The 20818-nt window shown below is 42.8% G+C and overlaps 1 protein-coding gene across 11 annotated transcripts in view; it reads left to right on the forward strand.

Annotated features, from left to right (window-relative positions):
* Positions 1-20818, forward strand: part of GTF2I (general transcription factor IIi) — a 102231-nt gene that overhangs the window by 24895 nt on the left and 56518 nt on the right. For all 11 annotated transcript variants that reach the window (XR_004281758.1, XM_032327341.1, XM_032327343.1 and 8 more), the window contains exons 3-9: positions 708-846; positions 3294-3428; positions 4719-4902; positions 5071-5099; positions 8783-8837; positions 9292-9335; positions 18990-19067. Coding sequence is in view for 10 of the 11 variants with exons in the window: in XM_032327341.1 (XP_032183232.1) it covers positions 708-846; positions 3294-3428; positions 4719-4902; positions 5071-5099; positions 8783-8837; positions 9292-9335; positions 18990-19067 (664 nt within the window). In the remaining variant the exon portion in view is untranslated. The remainder of the gene's footprint in view (positions 1-707; positions 847-3293; positions 3429-4718; positions 4903-5070; positions 5100-8782; positions 8838-9291; positions 9336-18989; positions 19068-20818) is intronic.

Genomic DNA, 20818 nt, shown 5'->3' on the forward strand with positions numbered 1-20818 from the left:
CTTCCCTTTAGCCCTGATGGCCCTGATCCTTCCTACTGCCGTGAGTGTTCGAGGCTCCTGGCCCAAGGTCTCCCCTTTCTTTGGGCGCCCTCCCCGCTCCAGAGCTCCCCAGACGCGGCCACACCAGCCGTCAGCCCTCTGTCTGCTGACTCCTGCGCCCCTCGCGTCTCTTGGGTGTTGCTGTAGCGCGAGCTCTCCAGTAAGCCTTGGGTGGAAGTCTGAGGCTGTTTCATGGGGATTTGACCTGTAACGGATTAGAAGGGATTTTGCCCTTTTTTCTTACAAATTCTGTTTTTCCCTGTTTAACATTGGGATTGAAAACTATATAAAAGAGCGGTACCTTTAAAAAATGGTGACTCTTTTTCTATGATAATCTCAGGCCAGAAACTAGGAACTTCATCTGATTGCAGATACTGTAAGACCATTGAAATGATAAGATTTTTTTTTTTCTTTTTTTTGACAGAGACCACAAGTAGGCAGAGAGGCAGGCAGAGAGAGAGAGGGGGAAGCAGGCTCCCTGCTGAGCAGAGAGCCCGATGCAGGGTTCGATCCCAGGACCCTGAGATCATGACCTGAGCCGAAGGCAGTAGCTTTAACCCACTGAGCCACCCAGGCACCCCCGAAGTGATAAGATTCTTTTTTCATCCATCGTACATAGTACTTCAAGACATCTGTACGTAGTGCCACACTTGCTCTTTGTGTTTCAGTGTAAAGAACTGGCCAAGTCCAAGGCGGAAGTGGCCTGCATCGCGGTGTATGAGACGGATGTGTTTGTGGTTGGAACAGAGAGAGGACGCGCTTTTGTTAACACCAGAAAGGATTTTCAGAAAGATTTTGTAAAATACTGTAAGTATTGTATCTTTGTCTTTTGTCTTTTGTAAATACTGGACCTAAATAGTTAGGGATAACAAATGTCTTATTTTCTAAAACAGAATGGGATTTATACTAAAAGGATTTTCTAAAATGTCTAGAGACACATTGCAGAACACTCAAGATGTCCCTGACATTGTAATATATAATGGTAAAAGCTGAAGAGTTTAAGAAAAATGGTAAATGTTTATCCTGTGTTCTTTGTTTGGTGTTACTTTGGATTAGTGGCACACCTGGGAGAGGAGGTAGAGGAATCTTGAATTGATTAAAGGTTCTTTTTTTTTTTTTTTTTAAGATTTTATTTATTTATTTGACAGAGATAGCGAGAGAGGGAAACAAGCAGGGGGAGAGGGAGAGGAAGAAGCGGGCTTCCCGCGGAGCAGGGAGCCTGAAGTGGGGCCCGATCCAGGACCCTGGGATCATGCCCTGAGCCGAAGGCAGCGGCTTAACCCACTGAACCACCCAGGCGCCCCTGTAGGGATATTTGTGTGTGTGTGTGTGTGTGTGTGTGTGTGTCTTTAAGTGCCAAATTTAAATTTCCATTATCAACTTAGATCCATTTAAATTTCCATTATCCAGTTAGATCCAACTCATGATAAATTGAGCAGATCGTGGGTAAATAAAATATTTTTCTTAATTCATTAATTTAAATTCTCAATCATATTTTTAGCCCTTTTTATAAAAGCATATCTTCTCTACACCGCAGGCCCCCCCCCATGCCCCACTATAATCTTTTAAGCTTTATGATAGTATAATCTATTTAAATATTTTCATTATTTCTGATCGTTTTGAGAATTTTTAAGGCTTTGATCATGTTTGTGTATTTAAGTTTATAGTAATAATGTTGTTTTGATTATGTGTATATCAGCTGCCATCTGTCCCATGAATACTGTAATCCCACTGGCAGCTGTGTTTATATTCCCGTTCCCTATACTGTCTTGCCTGTGTGGTTCTCCAGTGGTTAGCACTAAGCATTAGGGGAATTGTCCTCAGTTGCAAATTGTAGTCCCTGCCTATTAGTATTCGTACTTTCTTTTTGTTGCCAGTAATTTAATGCCCTAGAGAATAAATCTTGGGATGTAGTTCTCAAACATAATATTTGTTTATATAAAGTATTTTGTAGATGAGGATCAATAGTTGTCTTCTGAAACCTGATCAGTAGGTATATGAGTCAGTTTTACAATTTTTTTTCTTTTAAGATTTTGTTTATTTGAGAGGGAGAGAGAGAGAGAGAGAGAGAGAGAGAGAGAGAGGAGAAGCGGACTCCCCGCTGAGCAGGGAGCCCGATGTGGGACTCAATCCTGGGACTCCGGGATCGTGACCCGAGCCAAAGGCAGTCACTTAACCAACTGAGCCACCCAGGCGCCCCAGTTTTACAGTTTCTTGGGAAGAATTTTCTTTGCCACAGTTTGGAGCAATGAGATGATAATCACTCATAATTTAAAATGTTTGTGTTATGACAATAAGAGAAACAAGGGCAATTTATTTCAGTGATTATAGTTTAACCCAATATATTTTTTTAATTTTTTAATTTTTAAAGATTTTATTTATTTATTTGACAGAGGGAGATCACATGTAAGCAGAGAGAGAGGGGTAGGAAGTTCCCCGCAGAGCAGAGAGCCCGATGCCGGTCTCCATCCCAGGACCCTGAGATCATGACCTGAGCCGAAGGCAGAGGCTTAACCCACTGAGCCACCCAGGCTCCCCTAACCCAGTATATTTAAAACAGCATGTGGTCAACATAAAAATGACCGGTGGGGTATTTTGCATGCTCTTTTGGACTAAGTTTTCAAAATCAGTATGTATGGCAGATGTACCGCACGTCATCATTTGGACTGGGACATCAGGTGCTCAGCAGCGACAGGTGTCTAGTGGCTGTGTGTTGGACATTTTGAACCTGGAATGTTTTCTGTGACATTGCTAATCTCATATTTAAGTTTGTAGGTGACAAATTACTGTAATGGTACCTTTTCTTAAAAAAGAAAACAAAACTACAAGTAGCTAATTTTTACTTTATAGAATTTTTTGTTAAAGCTGCAGTTATTTCAGAGGCGATGACCGTTTATGGTTTTTATTCAAGTCATTTATTGTAGATTTTTATTTTTAAATGCCCCCTGCTCCCATCCCCCTTTTTAAAAGATTTTATTTATTAGAGAGAGAGCCCACGTGTGGGTGTGGTGAGGTGGGGGAGGGGCAGAGGGCAAGGTTGAAGACAGGAAGCCTGACGCCGAGCTCAGTCCCTGGACCCTACCTGAGATCATGACCTGAGCTGAAAGCTGCCGCTTCCTCAGCTGAGCCACTCAGGTGCCCCTCTTTTGTCTTTTTATAACAAATGATAAATATCACAATATTAGAAGTAAATTATTCTTATGGAAAGGCAAATATTAAGATCTGGGCATCTTATATCATTACTTACTTTGCAGGTGTTGAAGAAGAGGAAAAGGCTGCAGAGATGCATAAGATGAAATCTACGGGCCCGGCGAATCGCATGAGTGTGGACGCTGTGGAGATTGAGACGCTCAGAAAAACGGTTGAGGACTATTTCTGCTTTTGCTATGGTAAGGTCATACACTTGAGTTTTGTTTTTTTTTTTTTTTAAGATTTTATTTATTTATTTGACTCAGAGAGATCACAAGTAGGCAGAGAGGGAGGGGGAAGCAGGCTCCCCGCCTAGTAGAGAACCTGATGTGGGGCTGGATCCCAGGACCCTGAGATCATGACCTGAGCCCAAGGCAGAGAGGCTTAACCCACTGAGCCACCCAGGCGCCCCTACACTTGCATTTTCTAAAAGAGACATTATATAATTGAGTTTGCTAAAGGGTGAATTGTGTAAATGGTTTCAAGGTCGCATTTTTGACAAACTGAATGGATCGATTTCCAAATACGGGGTTAACATCAGGAGTGACCATACTTTCCTTTTCTTGTTCGAAGAAACAAACCCAGAAACAAACAAATGTACCTAGTAGAGCTGTGGGGCAGGTTTTTTTTTCCCCCTTTTCTATTTACAAGCTGTTTTAGGTTTGTAAGAAGAGAGAAGTAGATTTCCCAAGTACTCCCTGGCTCACTACCTGCATAGATCCCTCCCACTATCAACTACCCCTTTCCCTGGAGAATCTGCATTAATACATAACATTCACCCAAAGAGAACTGTTTATTTTTGCCCTGTGTGCTGATCCCACCAGTTTCCTGAAAAAATCATCTTTTGTTAGTCTAAACACATGGCAAACAAAGCGCTTTAAAAAAAAACCCAAAACTGTGGGAAGGAGAAGTTACTGGTTACACTGTGAGATTGTAGGTAAAATTCGTCTCTCGGGGGCGGGGCACAGGGAATAGGGTTTCTAGCCGGTGTGGGCTCCTGCCTCTGATACACTCAGACGGGGTGGTAGAACACACTCAGTTACGCATGCTCGTTGTATTTATCTAGTAGGGCTTCAGTGAGAATATTGGCCAAAAATTGCGGGATACTTATGGTAACAGTAGGACCTGTTAGGTTTCCATGTTCTGAGGCTGAACGGTATATGAGAAGATTGTATTATACCACAGTGAGGCCATCGTAAAGAAAGACGATGGTGGAAGACAGCAGGCATTGTTTCTTTGGTTTTGTGTAGATTTTATACAATATTTTATATACTTTGCGTTTTGGCCTTTTGGATCTGTTTCAGGCTTAGAACTTCTAAAATGGAAATAGGGCCCTCTGGTATTTTGAATTTGTTTGGAAATCGGATATTACAAACAGCATGAATGCCATTTGTTAAGCCATGATAAACTAATGATGATTTTGTTTTTTTAATCTCCACATTGAATGATGTTTATCCTCTTCCTACCTCAACTCTGTCCCTCACCCCCAGGGAAAGCTTTAGGCAAATCGACAGTGGTACCTGTTCCGTATGAGAAGATGCTACGTGATCAGTCTGCTGTGGTCGTGCAGGGCCTTCCAGAAGGAGTTGCCTTTAAACACCCTGAGAACTATGATCTTGCCACCCTGAAATGGATTTTAGAGAACAAAGCAGGGATTTCATTTATCATTAAGAGGTGAAGTACTTTATCCCTTTTCTGTCAACAGTTTAGTATATAAAATTGAACATTCAGTTTATTATATTTTAAAAATTCTTGTTTACTTTAGAAGTCAATTAAATTTATGCTTTACGGTAGTTTTGTTTTGTATATTCATGTGTAGTTTTTCATTTTGTTTTAATGCAGACCTTTCCTAGAGCCAAAGAAGCACCTAGGTAAGTGATTACTTTGTTTCCAGATAATTCCTAAGCCTGTTGGACCAAATTAAACATATTTTACTGATTTCTTTTATTTTGAGAATGTGATGTAAGACATCTTAGGAGTAGGGTGTTATATATAAACCAGTGAGAAGTCACTGAACTGAAAAAGTAGAGACTTGTTTTTTGGTCTTAGTTCTGGTACTTTCCTTACGAGGTAGTCAAGGTTTACCCTGGCGACGGGGTCGATCATACACTGGCTCTGCCCTCCTTTCCCAGAATTAAGAGGGTGACTTCACTGAGCAGGCGCAGAATTTTTGGGCACAAGATTGGGTGGGGAGGGGGGGATGCACAGCTTTGCCTCAAGCATTCAAGCTTTGGAGTGCTGGTAGTTCAATGGAAGAGACAAAAACTCATCAAGTCCCCACAGCAGGAGCATAGCCTGCACACTGTACAAATGGTTTGTTGGAGGAAGCATTTGTTTGTGACCCAGGAAGGCTTCTACGTTGAAGAGGGCATTAAGTTGGGCTCTTGAAGACTGAGCTGGGTTTCAACAGGACTTCCTATTGGGAAGTTCGAGCCATTGCATTTGAAGGGAAAAGTGATTTTTAGAAGATTGGTGCCCTTTGGAGGCAAAATAAATGACCATTATCATTAGCATCTCCTAACCAGTGTAAGGGAGAAAGGAAAAATAATACATACACACACCCATATTTTATTTTTTTGTTTAATAACCTTTGTTTTCTTATCATGATGAAAAGATCAATATTTTAGGTGCTTTATTGAGGTGTACTTGGCATGACATAAAATTCGCCTGTATTAAGTATAGAATTCAGTGGGCTTTAGTAAATTTACAGAGACAGTTTACAAAGTTTTACAGTCCTTGCCACCTAAATTCAGAATATTTTCATCATCATCTCTGTTGTTTTCATGAATGTTACATAACTTAGATATATAGTGTGGATGCTTTTGAGACGGTCTTTCACTCTGCATAATTCAGTTGAAGCTCATCTAGTGTTTTTTTTTTAAGATTTTATTTATTTATTTGACAGAGAGATCACAAGTAGGCAGAACAGCAGGAAGAGAGAGAGAGGGGGAAGCAGGTTCCCTGCAAAGCAGAGAGCCTGATCCGGGGCTCGATCCCAGGACCCGAGACCATAACCCGAGCCAAAGGCAGAGGCTTCACCCACTGAGCCACCCAGATGCCCCAAGGCTCATCTAGATTGTTGGGTGTATATGTAGTTATTTCCTGGGGTGCCTGGGTGGCTCAGTCCTTAAGCATCTACCTTCAGCTCAGGTCATGATGCAGGGGTCTTAGGATCAAGCCCTGCATCAGGCTCCCTGTTCGGTGGGGAGCCTGCTTCTCCCTCTCCCACTCTCCCTGCTTGCATTCCCTCTCTTGTTGTGTTTCACTCTGTCAGATAAAATTTTAAAATCTTTTTTTTTTTTTTAAAGATTTTATTTATTTATCTGACAGACAGAGATCAGAGGTAAGCAGAGAGGCAGGCAGAGAGCGTGGAGGAAGCAGGCCCCCTGCGGAGCAGAGAGCCCGATGTGGGGCTCGATCCCAGGACCCTGGGATCATGACCTGAGCCGAAAGCAAAGGCTTTAACCCACTGAGCCACCTAGGTGCCCCCAAATTTTAAAATCTTTAAAAAATATTAGTTATTTCATTTTTCTTGCTGAATGGTAAGTATTCCTACATTTGAATATACCTCTCATGTCCATTCATGGGTTGATAGGCCTTTAGTTTGTTTCCAGTGGGCGGTTACAAATAATACTACCATAGACCTACTTGAGTAAGTTTTTGTCTGGACATAGGCTTTAATTTCGCTTTGGTATACATGTCTAGGAATAGACTTGCTGAGTCATAGACTGATTTTACATTTAGCTTTAGAAACACTGCCAAGCCACCCACTAAGTGCCTGTACCATTTTATGTCCCTACTGGTATTGTCTGAGGGTTCCGGTTTCTCCACAGCCCCATCAGCACTTGCTACTGTCTTTTTGGTTTTAACCATCCCAATGGATGTGAAGTGGTGCGTCTCTGTGGTTCGGACAGTTGAGTATCTTTTCATGTTTTAGCGACCGTGTATATCTTTTGGAGTAAGGTCTGTTCAGGTCCTTTCCATGTGTTTTTATTGGGTTATTTGTAGTGTTGTTACTGAGTTGTAAGAGTTCTTTTTATATTTTTGATGTAGATTTAATACATTTTCTCTAGTTTTACAAGTTGTCTTTTGATCATGTTCTGTACGGAACAGAAGTTTTTAATTTCTACAGAGTTTGGTCTATTCTTTTATCACCCGTGCTTCTGATCTTGTATCCAAGATTGTTGCCTAACACAAGGTCATGAGGGTGTATTGTGTTTTCTTCAGTAAGTTTTATAGCCCGAGTTGTTACATTTGGATCTGTGGTCAGTTTTGAGTTAATTTTTGTATATGGCACGTGGTAAGCTTGTAAATTGCATTCCAGCACAGTTTGTTTAAAAGACGCTTTTCTCGCTTTGGCATTTTTGTTGACAGTCAGTGGGCCCTGCTTGTTTGTTTCTGGACTTTCTACGCAGTGCATCACGAAGTATGTGAACTGGGACAGTTTACCTCTTTGCAATTTGGATACTTTTTATTTCTTAATCTTGTTTTTCTAGCCAGAATGTCCAATACAATACCGAATGGAAGTGGTGATAGCAGACCTCACCTTCTCAATATTAGGAGGAAGACATTTGAGCTCTTGTCATTATGTTAGCTATTGCTTTTTTGTAGATGTTCTCTATAAGATTGAGAAAGTAAAGGTTTATTGTCTTGTTTTATTAAAATTCCAAATTTTCTATTTAATTAAAATATTTTAGTTATTTATTTGACAGACAGAGATCACAAGCAGGCAGAGAGGCAGGCCGAGAGAGGGGGAAGCAGGCTCCCTGCTGAGCAGAGAGTCTGATGCAGCCTTGATCCCAGGACCCTGGGATCCTGATCTGAGCAGAAGGCAGAGGCTTTAACCCAGTGAGATACCCAGGGTGCCCCAATTTCAGAACATATTCATCACGCTCAAATAGAAGTCCTATTTTTTTTTTTTTAAACACACTTTATTTATTTATTTTTTAAAGACTTTACTCATTTACTTGACAGAGATCACAAGCAGGCAGAGAGGCAGACAGAGAAAGAGGAGGAAGCAGGCTCCCCGCTGAGCAGAGAGTCCAATGTGCGGCTCGATCCCAGGAACCTGGGATCATGACCTGAGCCGAAGGCAGAGGCTTTAACCCACTGAGCCACCCAGGCGCCCCTAGAAGTCCTGTTCTTGTCAGGCAGTCACTGTTTGCCGGTTCCGAGCCAGACATACGTCTGCTGGCAATCTTTGTCCGCGCTCCAGTGCCACTGGGGCGTTCCTGGATTGCTGGCATCATAGTGCATTGCTCTGTTTGTTTCACCGATAAAAATTTGAGCTTTTTCCTTAAGGGGAGAGGATGCTGGTGACTGAGGGGATGGAAGCTGCTTGTTGGCCGATCCGCACCCTCACTTCCCTTCCCTACGGGGAGAGAGTGAAGCCGCTGTTGCGCCGATTCACACGGCACTCACTCCGGTGCGACCCAGAGCTGCAAGCGCTCCTGCCCTCGCTCATTCTCTGTTTAAGAACGTTGGAAATAGGAGTCCTGTTGAAAGTGTTGGCGAAACCTAAATCTTAACTGTTTTTTTTTTTTTTTGTATATAGGTGGTCGTGTGATGGTGACAGACGCTGAAAGGTCCATGCTGTCTCCCGGTGGAAGGTAATGTGCAGTTGCGCGGTACGAGTGAACCTCCACACCCCAGCAGCGCCTTTAGTTTTTAGAATCTTGAGGTATTACAATATTAAAAAGGCCCATATCATATGTCTTGAAGGTTAATACTCGGCTGATTCATTTGGGGTCCTGCGAGAATGCGGTTTTTCATTACGTAGTTCCTGGGGGCAGCTATCGGGATGAGTTGCTAGCCACACTGGGCTCCACTGGGAGGAGGGAGGAGTAAAGTGGAATTTGCACGTCGTTACACTTTCTTCCAATAGAGACTGATCGGAATTTGAAGTACTATATTTAGTGGACAAGTAAATTTAACGTAGAGTCAGGTTTGCGTTAAGCTGGGTCAGCTTAGTGATGTTGTGTGTTGGCGCGTGGCCGGCGCGTGGACGGCGCGTGGACGGCCGGCACCGGCGCGCGCCTTCATCCTGCCTTCTCTTCCTTTCAGCTGTGGCCCCGTCAAAGTGAAAACTGAGCCCACAGAAGATTCTGGTATGTACTAGCGCCTTTAGACTCTACTATGAAGTTAAGAGAGCCTTTTCCTTAATTTAGAAGGTTGGATTTTGACTCATTATTTACTGTGATTTTTTTTTTCTTTCTACTGTCATGTTTTGACGAGAAGCAGACAGAATAAATTTATTCCAACAGTGACTTTTCTTTTAAATTAAAAAAAAATTTTTCTCAAAGACTTTATTTACTTATTTATTTGACAGAGAGAGAGAGAGCGCAGGAGCAGGGAGCCCGATGCGGGGCTTGACTCCACGATCCTGGGCTCAGGACCTGCGCTGAAGACAGAGGCTTAATCAACTGAGCCACCTGGGCGCCCAGACATTATTTCTTAATGTTACCAAATAATATACTAAAACCTGGATAGTTTTTTTACTGAATTTTAGCCAGAAGTTTTTAGCTAATTAATGACCTGTTGGTTAACAAAATTTATTGCTAGGTTTCCCTCCAGTTGTATAGGATTAATAGTGTAAAACGTCAGCTCTTTCTACACAAGCTAAGCAAATGTCACCTTACCCTCCCCGCCCGCTTTGCCCGTTTCTGCTCTCCAGGGAGATTGCCTTTAACTCTACAGTGTTTTTGGTGTTCAGTTTCTTTTTTTTTTTTTTTTTAAGATTTTATTTATTTATTTATTTGACAGAGAGAAATCACAAGTAGGCAGAGAGGCAGGCAGACAGAGAGCAGGAAGCAGGCTTCCCGCTGAGCAGAGAGCCCGATGCGGGGATCAATCCCAGGACCCTGAGATCATGACCTGAGCCAAAGGCAGCGGCTTAACCCACTGAGCCACCCACGCGCCCCCAGTTTCTTATTTTTAAATGTCACGTTTGTACTCTTATTTCATACAGAGTTTTTGGATAGCTTTTTTGAGGTACAGTCTTGTGTGCTGCCGAATTGACGTGCCCCAAGTATAAATCCAGTGATGTTGGAGACCTGCTGAGTTTTGCAGAGATAATGTATTGTTGGCACATGTCTGTCATCCCAAATGGAAACCTGGTGCCCAAGTAGAAAGCCTTTTCCCACCGTTAGTCTAATTTTGGGTTTCGTAGGTGACTTGGACATTGCCAGAGAGTGTGCAGTCCTACACTAGGGAGTTGCATATGTTGGGAGGCTCATCTTCGAGATCGTCATAGTGTACAGAAGTAATTCATACCTGAAGATTATTCTGTTGTGCAGATACACTACCTTTTCTTTGTCCAGTACATTTATCGTTTGGTGGACACTAGAGTTGTTCCCACTTTTTGGCTGTTCTGAATAACATGGCTATGAACATTCACATCTTTTTTTTTCTTTAAGATTTTATTTATCTGGCAGAGAGCGATCACAAGTACGCAGAGAGGCAAGCAGAGAGAGAGAGGGGCAAGCAGGCTCCCTGCTGAGCAGAGAGCCCGATGTGGGGCTTGATCCCAGGACCCTGAGATCATGACCTGAGCTGAAGGAAGAGGCTCAACCCACTGACCCACCCAGGCGCCCCTACAGCTTTGTTTTTTATGTGGAAATATGTCTGTCTTCATTTCTTTTGGGTAGATAGATACCCAGGAGTGAATTGCTGGTTCTTTGGTAACTCTGTGCTCAACTTACAAGCAATTGACAAATTGTATTTTACAGTAGCTGTAGGTTCTTAGCAGCAGTGTACGGGGGCTTCAGTTCTCCATATCTTGGCCAACACGTGGTATTGTCTTTTTTGTTGTTGTTGTTACAACAACTCTAGTGAGTATGCCGTGGTATCTCATTGTGTGGGTTTTTTTTTTTTATGCTTTTAAATAGATGTTTTATTTTTAGAGCGGTTTTAGGTTCACAACAAAATTGAACAAAAAATATGGAGGGTGTTTTCATGTATCTTGTACCCTTCACATGAAAACCCTCCCTCCCAAAATTGGCATCCCACATTAGGGTATTAAAAATGATGAAACATTATCACCCAAAGCCATAGCTTACATTAGGGATCAGTCTTGTGCATCCTGTGGGTTTTGATAAGTGTATAGTGACGTGCATCTATTATTGTAGCAGCACACAGGATAGTTCCTCTGCCTTCTCTCTTGTCCTCTGCCTCTCCTCTAACACCCGGCCGTCCCTTGCTGATCTTTTTTACGGCCGCCTTCGTTTTGCCTTTTTTTAGAAAGTCTTAGAATTGCGATTTTAATTGCATTTTCTTAACGATGTTGAACATCATTTTTCATGTACTTACTAGCTACTCCTGTATTAGTTTGATGAAACGTCTTTTTAAATCTGTTGCTCATTCTTTAGTTAATGTTGTTTTCTTTCTTTTTTTGTTATTTATTATTGAAGTGGAGTTGACATACAATGTTACGTTAGTTTCAGGTGTACAATGTAACGATTCAACAATTCTCTCTGTGACTCGTGCTCAACCATACTAAGAGTGGCCACCCCCTGTCACCGTGCAGCATTATTACAGCACGGACTATATTCCCTGTGCTGCACTTTTTATTACTATGACTTAGATTTTTTTATAACTGGAAGTTTGTACCTTTTAATCTTTTTTCCCTGTTTTGCCCGTCTCCCCACACACCTCCCCTCTGGCAACCACGGTTCTCTGTATTTAAGATTCTGTTTGTTCCTTTGTTTTGTTTGTTACATTCCACCTACTTCGTCTTGTCTGACTTGTTACTTATTTCACTCAGCATAAGGCCCTGTAGGTCTGTCTGTGTTGTCACAGATGCTAAGATTTCCTTCTTTGTTTCTCCCCTTCCCCCCCATTTTCTTTTTATTGAAATTTTTTTAATTATAAAAGTTATTTCCATATTCTGGATATAGGTTTTTTTTTTTTAAATCAGAAACCATCTTTTGCAAATGTAGTTTTCTACTCTGTGGCTCGTGTTTTCATTTTCTGGTGTTCTTTAAACCTAAAAGTATTTTCATTTTGTTGCAATTCAGTTTTACACATTTTTCTTTTATCACCAGGGGCTTTGGTGTTACATCTGAGAAAACCCAGACTCTTCGCCTCATCTGAGGTCATGAGGAATTTTACCCTGCTGTGTTTTTTTTTTTTTAATTATACAGTTTTAACTCTTATGTCTAAACCTCAGGCCTGTTTGAGTTCATTGTTCCGTGGGTTGCCAGGGAACGGTCTGATTTCATCCTTCTGTGTGTGGATGCCCCACTGCCCCAGCGCCCTTTGGGTGTCCTTTATTGAAAAGTTGTCCAGTCCCCATCAGATCGCCTAAGCACCTCTTTCAAACAGCAGGTAACCAGGTATATTTCTGTTCCCTTAAACTTGAATCCCAGTCTTAGACCAGCAGCACACCGTACATAGCTCATGTTATTTCAAGGTTTGGTTTTATTATCTGTTAACATACGGAACAATAAGGATATGATTATTTCACTGTCTCTCAATACTTCCCCTTTCCCACTTCGACTGTCTAGTTAAACTGATTTTTACCGTTCAGGTTCTTTGAGAACTGATCATGATCTTGGATGTTGTACTTTAATGTTTCCTTTCTTGTCATGTCCATTTCTAGGGCGCAGGTGGTTTTGCTTATTTATAAAATATACAGCTCTTCCTGACTGGATTACAATTTCTTTGTTAAGATTTTTTTCTTTCTTTAGAAGATTTTATTTATTTGGCACAGAAAGAGAGAGAAAGCACAGACGAGGGGAGAAGCAGGCTTCTTACTGAGCAGGGAGCCCAACGTGGGACTTGATCCTGTACACCGGGATCATGACCTGAGCCAAAGTAATAATCATTGTATTGTTACTGGGAATATCAGTTATAATGAGCTTTAGTGATTGGCAGTGAGAAATGGGACATTTACTGCATTTTCTTATTGAAGGCATATATACACTGTAAAACCTGAGCAGAGGCTCTAGCTGGGGTACAGAAATTTTAATTGGGTCAAATGCAGTTTTATTTCACTAAAATAGTGACGTTCCTGTTTGACCTCTTGCAGGACGGAAGCCAACTGTAATTTCGTTATATCCGAGTTTGCGCTGTTGCAGAGCTGGTCATCATGTAGCTTTTACTCTGCTCTCACTTTATTTATTTGTTTCATTAAAGGTTTTATTATTTGACAGAGAGAGACACAGCAGGAGACGGAATACAAGCAGGGGGAGTGGGAGAGGGAGAAGCAGGCTTCTCGCTGAGCAGGGAGCCTGAAGTGGGGCTCCATCCCAAGATCCTGGGATCATGACTTGAGCTGAAGGCAGATGCTTAACGACTGAACCACCCAGGCGCCCTACTCTGCTCTCACTTTAGTTAAAACGTTATCTTGGGCTGCCTGACTCACTCAGTTGGCAGAGCATGGCACTGCTCTGGATCTCAGGGCAGTTAAGTTTGAGCCCCATGTTGGGTGTAGAGATTACCTAAATAATAAAATTTTTAAAAGAAATCACCTTATACAGTGAACTTCAGACTTAAGGTTCATCTAGGAACACAAGGATATTATTAGGAAATCTCTACGCTCACGTTCTCATGTTACTAAAAATTAGAAATACTATATCCTTTGAGTAGATGATAAGAAGACTGCAGAAGTCCTTAACCTGATTGCCCGGGCTACCGTGCAGAACTGCAAGTGCCAGCCCTTCGTTGTGATGAATAGCGAACCACGGGAGCACCCTTTGTAGGACAAAGAGGCACATTTTCACCAGTTTCTTACCAGTTTCTAGGACAAACCAGCACAGATGAGGGGTAAGTAGTTAGGAAGTGGAGGTACCATTAACTTGTAGACGGTTGGATTGTGTGTGCAGAACACCAGAGAATCAGCTAGAGAACCGCGAACAAGATACCGAGAGTCTGACTTGACCTTGTGACATGTGAAAGAGTCCAGATACCGTAAGAGTTTAGATTAAAAGCATTATGGGGAAAAAAAGTTAGTAATCCTTTGAATAATTGCTAAGTACTACATTTGGCTAAGAAAGAATTAAAACTGAAGGGTGGCAGCGTTGGCCAAAGTGAGCCAGAGGACATGTGAGACACAAGGAATTGCTGTTTGCAAGACAGACGATGAAGGGCTGTTGTACTGGACTTACATTAATGACCAGAGATTCAAGAAGCAAGAGAAAATGCTTAGTCTGTTTAAAGAAAGGGAGATAAAAAATCCAACAAAGATGAAGTTGTGTCGGCAGACCGGCGACACTCTGCTCATACCCAGTGAAGAGGAGCTAGAGTCAGCGGCTTCAGGGATTCTTAATGGGTGCCGAATTGTTGCTTTCTTACAGGTGATGCTTTGGTAATTCTTACCATTTTATTTTATTTGTTTATTTTTAAAACGATTTTATTTATTTACTTGACAGACAGATCACAAGTAGGCAGAGAGGCAGGCAGAGAGAGAGGAGGAAGCAGGCTCCCCGCTGAGCAGAGAGCCCCATGCGGGGCTCGATTCCAGGACCCTGGGACCATGACTTGAGCTGAAGGCAGAGGCTTTAACCTTCTGAGCCACCCAGGCGCCCCTTTATTTGTTTATTTTTAAGCATTCTGTTTTTAAGGAATCTCTATACCCCACATGGGGCTTCAACTCATAACTCCGAGATTCAGAGTCAGGAGTTCCAACCAACTGAGCCAGCCAGGCGCCCCTTTCTTAAATTTTGAGGTGCACGTGCTCTTTGGCCCTTTGCTGCTTTAATAAAACGGCAGTGGACGGGCAGTTCCGTCAGTGGAGTCCTGGTTGCCATTCCCCTGGGAGTGCGAGGGCGGTGACTCTGCTGCTGTCTGTAAGGCAGTGCTCGTTCGCTGCAGAAATCCTACCATGGGAAACAGAATACGTTTTTTATTATACTTTAAAGTTTTTATTTTAGTGTCACTTTTTTTTTTAAGTTTTTTTTTTTTTTTTTAAATTTATTTGACAGACAGAGCAAGAATGGGAGAAGCAGACTCCCCATTGAGCAGGGCGCGCAGTGCGGGGCTTCATCTCAGCACCCCAGGACCATGACCTGAGCCGAGAGGCACACACTTAACCAACCGAACCACCCAGGAGCCCCAAGAACTTTTTACTTTGTTGCAATAGGAGGTGGTCAAGGTTTATCTCACTCTCTCTGTAGTCCGGCTCTAGTGTCTGCCGTCCCGAGAAGCCCCGGTTCCGTTTTGAATGGTGTTAGGACAACAGGGTCTCCGTGCTGGGTGTGCTTATTGCATTTGGGATGTCGCTGCTTCCGCAGTGACGATGTGTGGGAACCGGTGTGTGTGCCTGGGGTGTTTGCATGCACGTACACATACATGCATTCATTTACGTTTTACAGATCTTCGACATTCCAGGGGTTTGCCCTGCTCCTTTTCTTGTATAATTCCCTTCTGTTAGAGTGAGAATCCTGCCAGCCACACCTTCTTAGTATGACTTCATGTGACCCCCGTCCTGTTGTCTAACCCATGGGTCCTCACCACCTTCCTTACCTCACGGCCGCTCTGACCCTCCCTACTGGGCTGTCACCACTCTGCTCGCCCCCTCATCCAGCTCCGTCTCCTAAAGCCCTCCCTTGGTGTCCCCTGCCCCTCCTGTGAGTCCCCTCCTCGTCCTGCCAGTCTCCTCTGCTTCCCGGGGCCTCCCTGACGTAGCTGCCAACCTTGCTCGGTGGCAGCTATTGGCATTGGGGGTAGGTAGTTGGGGAAAGGGAAGCTGTATTTATTTATTTATTTTTTTAAGGATTTAATTTATTTGAGAGCAAGAGAGGATAGGGACAAGCAGATTGCGTGCTGAGCAGGGAGCCCGGCTGGGGGCCCGGTCCCATGACCCCAAGATCCTGACCTGAGCCGACCGAGCCGCCCGGGCGCTCCAGGGCGAGGCTGCATTAATTGTGCTTGTGTGAGAGAGGGGTGCTGAGGAGAGAGAGCGGGAACTTCCGTGGATGTGACATATGGGCCAAGTCCTGGTTTTTCGGAAGATGTGCAGGAAGGGTGGCATTGAATATCTTCGTTGGGAGGAAGTATTTGAATCGATTACACTGTTTTACAGAAGGTTTTTCCCTTTCTTTTTCATGCCACAGGAGATCTCAGTTTTCTGTTTAGCTTTTGGTTGATTGCAACTCAATCACCATTTTATACATCGTTTTCTCTTTTATTCACATAGTCATTTCCTGAATAGTTTTTATCTAAATATGAGCATGCTGAATTGAGAAAAGTCCTGTTTTATTAAATTCTTTAACCATCTTTATGTATGGATGTAATAGCAGCGCTCTCACAGAGGTTTCTTTTTTCTTTTTCTTAAGGATTTTATTTATTGATGCGACACAGAGAGAGGGAGGGAAACAGCGAGAGACAGAACACAAGCAGGGGGAGTGGGAGAGGGAGAAGCAGGCTCCTGCTGAGCAGGGAGCCTGATGTGGGGCTCGATCCCAGGACCCTGAGATGATGACCTGAGCCAAAGGCAGAGGTTTAATGACTGGGCCACCCAGGTGCCCCAAGGTTTCTTTGTTCTCCCTGATGTTGTATTTCTTCATATTCTCAATTTATTCTGCAATTTCTTTTGATATTTCCATTTTACTTTTTTTTTTTTTTTTTTTGTATATATGTCTTGGGTATAACAGTCATGGTCTGGTCAGGAGAGAGAAGCCGTAGAGAAAACCCACCGTAAAGATGAGCCGGTTTTCATCACTAGCTTGGTAATGAGGAGTATGATCAAGTTTCAGCTGCGGAGCAACCCCGGGAATGGGCTGCCGCCCCTAGAACTTGGATTCTGACTGCTGAGGGGGCAGACCGTTGGGTGGTGCTGGTGTCTCAAGGGACGGGGACGTGTTAAAACTGGTTCTGGTGGTGGTGGGAAACTTGCCACTGGGTCTTGCTGTTTGCTATGGGAAGGGTCTGCTTTCTCCAGGTTGACGGAGGGTCTGTGACCCTGACCGGAATAGGATGCGGACAAGAAGCCAAAAGGACGTTGCCGGTTCATGGTCACTGCTCTGGCCTTGTAGCCTCCTCCCTCTTGTGCTCCCTTGGGAGTTTTGCAAGGAGCCAGAATGCTTTGCAGTCCAGGCTCCAGCAGGGTCTGGGGGTGCGTCTGGAGCTGGGACAGCAGGTCGTGACCGCACTGGCTGCTCCCTCCGGCTGCTCCGTCCGCACCCGCCTCCACACACTTGGGCTTTCCGAGAGCAGAACAGCCGTTCGGCGGGCAGGATGCGGCTCTCTCGCACACAGTCTGTCGTTTCTGGCCTCTCCCCAGAATGAGGGCTTCCAGGGTCCTGACAGGCTTCGTGCCTGTCTCTGGGAGACCTAGCAGTGTCCAGTCGTGTCCATTCGGGAGCTGTGTTACTTGTGTCTCAGATTCACTCTCAACCGATTTGAATATTCGTTTTCCAAGAGGCTGCATGGTAACAGAAGCCGAACAAAACTTGTAAAATAATCATGCACAGTAGAAGGAAGAACAGTTTATATCCCAAATACGTTGCATTTGCAGAAAGACATTCCTAACATGGAAGAAAATAGGCACATGTTCACATTTCTACAGTTTGTCACAAAAATTAATACCTTCTTGAATTCATTGCCCATTACGTTGCACTTCCTTTGCCTGCAGTCAGGACGGTAGCTGGTGAGGCCGTTCACCTCTTTGGGGCCGCGCGAACCTTCATTCCCGAAGCGTCTAAATCCCCGGTGGATTTGCCTTTTTTGTTTGCTTTCATTTTTCTCTTTACTGATGAGCACCATTGTGGTCAAGGGACGGCCTGCAGAATCTCAGGGTTCCAGACTGTTCTCTGCTGCCGTCATGGGCAGCACACCCGTCTCCTGCTGGTAATTGCTTGTTGCGTTAGGGATAAGTGTCCCTTGGCATGGAAAGCTAGCTCTTCCTGGCTGTTTCCAGTTGGTGATCCTCTCTCCGTGCTGCTCGCGTCACGTAGCGCCGGCTCAGGGTCAGACCGCTGGAGAGCTGCACACAGTGAGCCTTCATGTGTGTGCAGGTGGGTGGTGTGTGCTTTTGTTATAGCCACAGAGGCCCACGTCCAGTTATCTGTCCTAACCATAGGCACAGCGTTAGGCAGAAAGGTACATTTTGTTCCCTTGTTCATAAAGGGATTTATTAGGAGGGAAGAAAAATCATTGTATCTTCTGAAAATGGTTTACAGTTATGCCATCTTGACTGCGGACTGTTGAGTCATTACAACTGAGGTTTACAAGTCCTGCCTTCCACCTTTCAGCAGGGGGCAGAGGGACAGGAAGAGAGACAATTTAAGCAGGTTCTCTGCCCATGATGGAGCCTGATGCGGGGCTTCAAGTCTGATTCTGAGACCATGACCTGAGCCAAGACAGATGCATACCTGACTGAGTCGGGTGCCGCTACACGTGATTTTCAGTAGTTTGTCAACGTCTTTCTAATTCCTTTAGTAATTTCGGCACACAGTGTGGGACTTGAACTCAGGACATGAGATTAGGAGTCGTGTGATCTGCCAACTGAGCCAGCCAGGTGACCCTGTAAAAGCATTTTAATGTTGTGTGAAAAGAGAAGTATGACTGATTTTCTTCAAATCCAGAGAGAAGAAATCCGAGAAAAAAAGTTAGCAGCAAATAATCTCAGAAAATTAGTAACAGAACTTTGTTTTGTTGGGATTTTAGATGATTTTTGCCCCTTTGCTATACCTACCAAACTTTTGTCTTTTCACAGTCTTTATGTATGTGTTGCTCTGCATTATTAGGGCAGGAGAGATTTTCCTGCATCGTCTACCTGCATGCCCTAAAGTGTAATTAGGTACGTTCACTTCCTTTTACAGGTATTTCCCTGGAGATGGCAGCTGTGACAGTAAAAGAAGAATCAGAGGACCCTGATTACTATCAGTATAACATTCAAGGTAATACTGTGTATACCGTTTTTCTTCTCAAAAGTTGTTGGCGGTTATAATTCAAATTTACCAATTGCCTAAATTCATTTAATATTGCTTTATGGATTGTTTCTTGATTGGCATGCATGCTTATAATTTATCACTGGAATAAGATAGATTTCCAAAATGTGGCAGTGAAATAAGTCATCTGTCTACAGGGGAGATGTAAAATAGCCATTAATGTTCTTGAAAGGCAAGCAAAAGTTGTGGCACAATTTAGAATTCAGTTCTAGTTTCTAGTGTTATTTGCAAGACACAAGAGGCCTTCTGAGCCTCGAATATTCTGTTTGTGCAATAAAAAATACCTGTGTGACCATTATCATTATCTTAATAATCTGCAAAAGGTAAGAGTCTCATAAATTTTTGGCTATTATTTCTCACCTCGTTCCGCATCTTTCTGCTCGCTTGTTAAAGGTTGTGGCGCAATAATGCAGTTGCTCTTACCCATCATTGGCTTTTAGTTGAGAAGAATGTTTTCTGTATTTATAGTCCATTTTATTTTTAGAGGTGCATAGAATACTTGAAAATATTTAAAGTGTAAAAGCTGCTGAGTGTCGTTGTCTGTATATACCCATAAATCTGTCTGTACTATAGTCAGGATAATGACATTTCCGTAACCCTCAAGTTCCTTTGTGTTCTGTTGCGATTCACTGCCCTCCAAGCCAACCACTGATCTGTTTCCTGTCATTTGACTTGAGTTTCCATGTTTTAAGAAATTTCTGTAGGTGGAATCATTATAAAGTATGTACTGTTTTCTTGTGTGACTTCTTTCATTCCACATAATTGTTTTGAAATTCATCCACAGTGTTACTTATATCCGTAACTAATGCCATTTTATTGCTGAGGATTATTCCATTGCATGTCTGTCTGCCACAGTTTGTTTATCTCTTTGTATATTGATATTTTGGTTGTGTCTGCTTTGGGGGGCTCTTAAAAACAAAGTTGCTTTGAATTTTTGTGCAAATTGTTGTATGGAAATATGCCTTCATTTCTCTTGAGTAGATTCCTAGAAATGGCATAGCTGGGACATATGGTAGGTATTTAATTTTGTAAGAAACCACCAAAGTGTTTTGCACAGTGCTTGTACTATTTTACATTTCCACCGGCAATGTATGAGTAGTTCCGAGTTGTTCCACATCCTTGCCCACACTTGTCCTGTCAGTCGTCTGCTTTTTAGCCATTTTAGTGAGTGTCTTAGAGACCTCGTTTACTTGTGATTTGCCTGCTACTTGTAGCTCATTTAAAAACATAAACTCTTATGAATTCTGGAGCATTGTGAAAGTTTTATGAATGAATTTATTCTGATTTGCAGTCCTGTGAATACCTATGTACATATATTAAACTTTAATAGTGAATTTCATTTTTTTTTTTGTCAGTTTTGCACATTTTATTCTTGTGATGTTAGTAATCACATGGCTAACAGGTTGAGACAGTTCTGTGGAGTTTTAATTAAACAGTTAAAATTTTGGAAAAAATTTAGCCTTTATAAAAGTAGCCGTTGGTACCTTCCTAATACATGGACATAAATTTGATAAATACTGTTGAATGAAATAGTCTTTTTTTCAACACAGATTATTTTTACAATAAAAAGGTCTGCTTTTATCTTTGGTTACTGCCTGTTCAGAGTTGTGTTATTTTCAGCCACGAGTATAGAAGCTTTCCTGTCCCCTTTTGAGACTGTAGGTTGAGTGATTCAAGGTGAAGACTGGAAAATGAGGGCT

This window comes from Mustela erminea, chromosome 20 (assembly GCF_009829155.1).
Source record: "Mustela erminea isolate mMusErm1 chromosome 20, mMusErm1.Pri, whole genome shotgun sequence".
Lineage (NCBI taxonomy): Eukaryota > Metazoa > Chordata > Mammalia > Carnivora > Mustelidae > Mustela > Mustela erminea.